Source organism: Apaloderma vittatum, unplaced genomic scaffold (genome assembly GCF_000703405.1).
Source record: "Apaloderma vittatum isolate BGI_N311 unplaced genomic scaffold, ASM70340v1 scaffold23022, whole genome shotgun sequence".
Lineage (NCBI taxonomy): Eukaryota > Metazoa > Chordata > Aves > Trogoniformes > Trogonidae > Apaloderma > Apaloderma vittatum.
The window spans coordinates 9,636-15,419 of record NW_009702315.1 but is presented as its reverse complement, the minus strand read 5'-3'; the positions used below and the strand labels follow the sequence as shown (position 1 = coordinate 15,419).

General features: G+C 53.5%; 1 protein-coding gene across 1 annotated transcript in view; it reads left to right on the top strand.

The window, feature by feature from the left end:
• Positions 1-763: 763 nt before the first annotated feature.
• The window catches only part of MCM3 (minichromosome maintenance complex component 3), a gene marked incomplete at its 5' end in the record, with an annotated part of 10,527 nt that continues 5,506 nt past the window's right edge, over positions 764-5,784 (top strand). Inside the window, 8 exons of the mRNA XM_009864233.1 lie at positions 764-876; positions 1,389-1,597; positions 1,883-2,013; positions 2,667-2,905; positions 3,460-3,568; positions 4,261-4,414; positions 4,958-5,089; positions 5,529-5,743. Coding sequence (XP_009862535.1) covers positions 764-876; positions 1,389-1,597; positions 1,883-2,013; positions 2,667-2,905; positions 3,460-3,568; positions 4,261-4,414; positions 4,958-5,089; positions 5,529-5,743 — 1,302 coding nt within the window. The remainder of the gene's footprint in view (positions 877-1,388; positions 1,598-1,882; positions 2,014-2,666; positions 2,906-3,459; positions 3,569-4,260; positions 4,415-4,957; positions 5,090-5,528; positions 5,744-5,784) is intronic.

The following is a 5,784-nucleotide window of genomic DNA, read 5'->3' as shown; positions in this document are numbered from 1 at the left end:
CCAAGTGCAGGGTCCTGCACCTGGGTCGGGGTAACCCCCGGTATCTGCACAGGCTGGGGGTGAAGGGATGGAAAGCAGCCCTGCCGAGAAGGACCTGGGGGATGTTGCTGGGTGAAAAGCTGGATGTGAGCCAGCAATGTGTGCTCGCAAACCAGAAAGCCAGTCGCATCCTGGGCTGCATCCAAAGCAGGTCAAAGGAGGGGATTCCCCCGCTCTGCTCAGCTCATATGAGACCCCACCTGCAGTTCTGGGGTCCTCAGCACAAGGACAAGGACTTGTTCGAATGGGTCCAGAGGAGGCCACAAAGATGCTCAGGGGGCTGGAGCACCTCCCCTGTGATGACAGACTGAGGGAGTTGGGACTGTTCAGCCTGGAGAAGAGAAGCCTCAGGGGAGACCTCATTGCAGCCTTCCAGCACTTAAAGGAGGCTTTTAACAACCACTTTAACAGGACCTGGTGTGACAGGACAAGGGGTAATGGTTTTAAACTAAAAGGGAGTAGATTTAGACTAGATATAGGAAGAATTTTTTGAAGTGAGGGTGGTGAAACACTTGTCACGGGTTACCCAAGGAGGTGGTAGATGCCCCATCCCTGGAAACATTCCAGGCCAGGTTGGACGGGGCTCTGAGCAACCTGATGTAACTGAGGGTGTCCCTGCTCACTGCAGGGTGAGTGAACTAGATCACCTTGAAAAGTTCCTTCCAACCCACAATTCTCTGTGATCCAGTGATTGGTTTTTGGTGTTTTCTTCCTGTCCTTTCAGGAAGACCAAGGGATTTACCACAGCAAAGTCCGGGACATGATCAGCGACAACCAGTATCGTCTCCTCGTCAGCATCAACGACCTCCGGCGGAAGAACGAGAAGAGAGCCGAGCGGTCAGTTTGGGGTGGTGGGATTCTCCTTTGGCACTGTGCCTTAGACAGGTTCACAGAGGTCCAGCCCTGGTTTTGCAGGTCCTTTGTGGCAAGGAAGGGCCAAACCTTGCCCTGTGCACCAGGTTCCATGTAAAAGGTGAACCTGCTCTTTTCCCTTATGACACCCATCCCTTCCAAGCTTGCAAACCGTGGATTGGACAGAAACCTTTTTGCAGCAAGCTGCGGTTGATTATATGATATAAATAATCTTTTTTTTAGGATGCTTGGGGATATTTTTGCCCAGGCTTGCCAGTCTGCTCAGGGACATGTGAGGTTTTTCAGGTGTGGTTGGGTTTGTTCAGCTCCTGGCTTTGCTGGCAGTGGACCTGACATAGAGCTATGATGGGCTATGGGGTTTCTTCACCTCTTGCTCCAGATAAACCTGTGGAACACATGGAGTCATGAGTAAGCATTGAGTCGTAGGGAAGAGGGGGCTGCTGATCGGTCGGCATTGTCACCTCCCTCTGTTGCAGGCTCTTGAACAATGCCTTTGAGGAGCTGATCGCCTTCCAGCGCGCCCTGAAGGATTTTGTGGCCTCCGTTGATGCCACCTATGCCAAACAGTACGAGGACTTCTACATCGGGCTGGAAGGCAGCTTCGGCTCCAAGCACGTGTCACCGCGGACGCTGACGGCTTGTTTCCTCAGCTGCATTGTCTGTGTGGAGGGCATCGTGACGAAATGTGAGCCACGGAGAAGACCCAGGGGCTTTGGGGGTGGTGGGTTCAAATGTTTGCTGCGGAGGGGATGGAGCCCACCAGGGGCCATGATGGCAAACTGAGCAAAGGGATTGGGGAGCTTGGCAGAAGGTCTTGAGTGTTGGGATGATCTTTGAGCCCAACAAATCCTGGTCAGAGTTGATGGCAGGTGGTGTCCCGGGTGCAGTTTAGCATTGGAGACCTTGTTGGTTACTGTCTGCTGACAGAGGGGTGGGACAACCCTCTCCCTAACTCCTCTTCCAATTTCAGGCTCTGTGGTTCGTCCGAAGATTGTCCGGAGTGTCCATTATTGCCCAGCTACCAAGAAGACTATTGAGCGCCGATACACGGACATGACATCCCTGGATGCTTTCCCATCCAGCTCCGTCTACCCTACAAAGGTGAGGCGAAGTAGACTTGCGGAAAGCATCAGCAGGTTTTTCTGGGGAGAATGTGCCAGCTCAGAGCCCAGGGCTCAGATCCTTCTGCATCCCTTCTGCCTCTGCCAGCGTAGCCCAATGGAGTGGAAAAAAGACACATCACAAATGTGAAAGTCCCAGGAAGCTACTAGGAGCATGTGAAAACATTTGTGTTGGACACAAGGCCACCAGACCTGCTAGTTCAGACGTTAGTTATGATCTTGGTTCTGCTGTAGCGTAGTTTCCTGGGGGTTTGTCAGCCAGCCTGGTGGCTCCTGGGACCCAGGTCAGCATGAGCATGCCTGTGCTGTCCTGGAGGGCGTCTGCACCTTTGAGTAGAGGGTTTGTCCCCATTACACACAGCCTTCTCCATGGGTGGTGTGTCAGCACTGCCTGCAGCAGGGACAGGGCTTGGAGAGATGTAACGTACCAGCAGTGATGGGTGTTGGCAGCTTTAGACACAAAGGGCTGTGGAGGTGGTGAACCTCAGCCTATATAATTTCCAATAAAACAACCATTCTCCCGCTGTTGTGCGCATGTTGGGTGGTGCAGCCAGTCTTCCGTTGCTCAGCTGACACACCTCTTCTCCCTGTGCTCCTGAAAAACATCATTTTTTATCGAGCTTCCTCCTTTAGGATGAAGAGAATAACCCCCTGGAAACAGAGTTTGGCCTCTCAGTCTACAAGGACCATCAGAGCATCACCATCCAGGAGATGCCCGAGAAGGCACCAGCAGGGCAGCTGCCACGCTCGGTCGATGTCATTCTGGATGACGACCTGGTGGACAAGGTGAAGCCTGGGGACCGCATCCAGGTGGTGGGGACGTACCGCTGCCTGCCGGGAAAGAAAGGAGGTTACACTTCAGGGACTTTCAGGTGAGCCTTCTTTTGTCTTGACTTCAGCCCTCCCGCTTTCTTTGGTCGGGTCACATCTGTAGAAGATGAGATCTAGGGCAAGTTGCCCAGAGAGGTGGTGGAGGCCTCATGCCTGGAGGCATTCAAGATCAGGCTTGATGGGGCTCTGAGCAATCTGATCTGGTTAAAGATGTCCCTGCTCACTGCAGGGGGGTTGGACTAGATGACATTTAAAGGTCCCTTCCAGTCCAGTGTGTTCTGTGATTCTGTGGTAGATGGCCATCACAGAGCTGGGTCAGATGTTGGCTTCAGTAACTTGGAAGTTGCTTGCACCTTGCTCCTTAGCATCAATGTGTAGCTGTGAGCTCCAACTGTGCACAGAGGGGTTTGGATGCCCTTAAAGATGCTCCATTGATGGCCTTATGCAGTCAGATAGAGGGGGCTACAGCTCTTAGAGCTTTCCAGGACTTTGTAGAGCAAATTATGACCCCGTGGAAGTTTCTGCAGCGTTGTTGCTGTGACCCATAGGGTCTATGGGGTTTGCAGACCTCATCATAGCTGTGTCCCTTCTCCAGGACTATCCTCATTGCCTGCCATGTGAAGCAGATGAGCAAAGACATCCGGCCTCTCTACTCTGCTGCCGATGTGGCCAAGATCAAGAGATTCAGCAAGAGTCGCTCCAAGGTAATTAAGTCTTGGATCTAGAAGGCAGGCTTGTGCCAGAGCATGAGCTTTCAGCTGGAGCAGCTTTAAGGCTTGGGATGTGGCTAAGGAGATGACTTGTTGGGTTGCGAGTCACTCTTCAACCCTCTTAGCAACACTGTTGGGTTTTCCACCCACTTACTTTGCACTTTTTGCTTAGACTTTGATCAGGTCCTGTTTTTTTTTTTTGTTGTTGCTGCTTCTGGACTGCTGGCAGAATATCCTTCCTGCCTCCTGGCAGCTCTGCTGTCTGTAGCTGTCAAGATCTGTCTGTGTTGTGCATGTCCTGACCCTGCAAGCAGAGAATTTCCTCTGCAGGACGAACATCTTCCCCTTTCTTCTTCAAACCCCAAACCAGAATGAGACGTGGAGGTCTGCCCCAACCTGGTCTTATGCTCAGAGCTTTGCTTCATAGCGTGAAGAGGAGAAAGCCTTGTTTCACGGGGCTTGCTTGGGTGACCATGACAGTCAGGATGGTCTAGGACTTCAGCGTCCTCTCAAAAGAAAACTCTGGCAAATGGTCTTCTCCTTTCTATGTTTCTTTCTTCGCTGTGGCTCTGTGATGGGAACAAGCTCAGTGTTGTGTGTGCTGAAATTAACTCATGGAGTATTGCTCCTTGTTCTTACTGGCTGCAGTCCATCTGACGGGCTGTGCTTTGCCTCTTCTGCGTTAGGATATCTTCAACCAGCTGGCGAGATCCCTGGCTCCCAGCATCCACGGGCACGAGTACGTCAAGAAGGCCATTCTCTGCATGCTGCTCGGAGGGGTGGAGAAGCTCCTGGAGAATGGAAGCCGCATCCGAGGAGACATCAACATCTTGCTGATAGGTCTGGAAAGGCGAGGCAGAGGTTCCCTCAGTAGGTGTTGTTGGGGGGTGAGATGAAGGAGCATTTTTCTGGACTTAATTTCACAGTGTAACTGAGGTTAAGACCTCTGGAGGCCTCTGATCCAAGCGTGTGTGCAGGGCAGAGCCAGTGTCACTGCTAGATCAGGTGGTTTTGGTACTTGACTTGGTTGGAACATCTCCGGGGGTGGGATCCCATGACCTTGGTGGGCCACTATCCCAGTGTCAGACCACCCTCTAAGAGATCTACCATCCAATTGAGATTTCCTGCGTTTCAAGTTGTCCCCATTGCTTCTGCACCCATCGCCATGCAGATCTCAAAACTCTAGCTCCATCTTCTCTGTTTCCTCCCATCTGGTCATTCAGGAAGGCAAGCAGATCGTCTGATCACCTCATTTGCTGAAGGCTGAACAAACCCCTCTCGTGTCCCCTTCCCGTTCCCACCTCTTGCACTGAGGAGCCCCAAACTGAACCCAACATCCAGGTGGTGCTGTGTGGTTATTAAACGTGGTCTCCTCCATTTCAGGAGACCCTTCGGTCGCCAAGTCTCAGCTGCTGCGGTACGTGCTCAGCACCGCACCCCGCGCCATCCCCACCACGGGCAGAGGCTCCTCCGGCGTTGGCCTGACTGCTGCCGTGACCACGGACCAAGAAACCGGTGAGGAGCAGGCTGATTCCCAGCGGAGCTGTCAGAGGGTTGCTTGTTAACACCTGTGAGGGACTCTGCAAGATCTCCTGTTCATTCTGCAGCGACACTTGCCGGACTTGCTCCATCCAGAAGCTTTCTGGCAGGGATGATGGTGTTTAGGGGTGTTTTTTCCACCTCTGTTAGATGGTGGTCTTCTCTACTCCTCTTCTACTTGGTGCAACCGACACGAGGTCTAGCAGCAGCTTAGATTTTGTGGAGTATTGCTCCTCTGGGCTTCTGGGCTTGCTCCTCATCCTAAGTGTCCTTCTCCTGAAAGGTGTTGCTGCGTTTTGAAGCTCAGCCTGGTCACCGGGGTGGTGATGTGGTGGAGGGAGGTGGTGGGGCAGGAGATGTGTGGGGTTGCTCAGCGGTGCTTAACCCTCCTCTTCTTTCTCCCACCCCATCCCAGGCGAACGGCGCCTGGAAGCGGGGGCCATGGTGTTGGCCGACCGGGGCGTGGTGTGCATTGACGAGTTCGACAAGATGTCTGACATTGACCGCACGGCCATCCACGAGGTGATGGAGCAAGGCCGCGTCACCATCGCCAAGGCCGGCATCCACGCCCGCCTCAACTCCCGCTGCAGCGTCCTGGCAGCGGCCAACCCCGTCTACGGCCGGGGGAGTGTTGGTCCTCTCCGCAGGGAGGGGGGCTGGGAGCTGTCTTG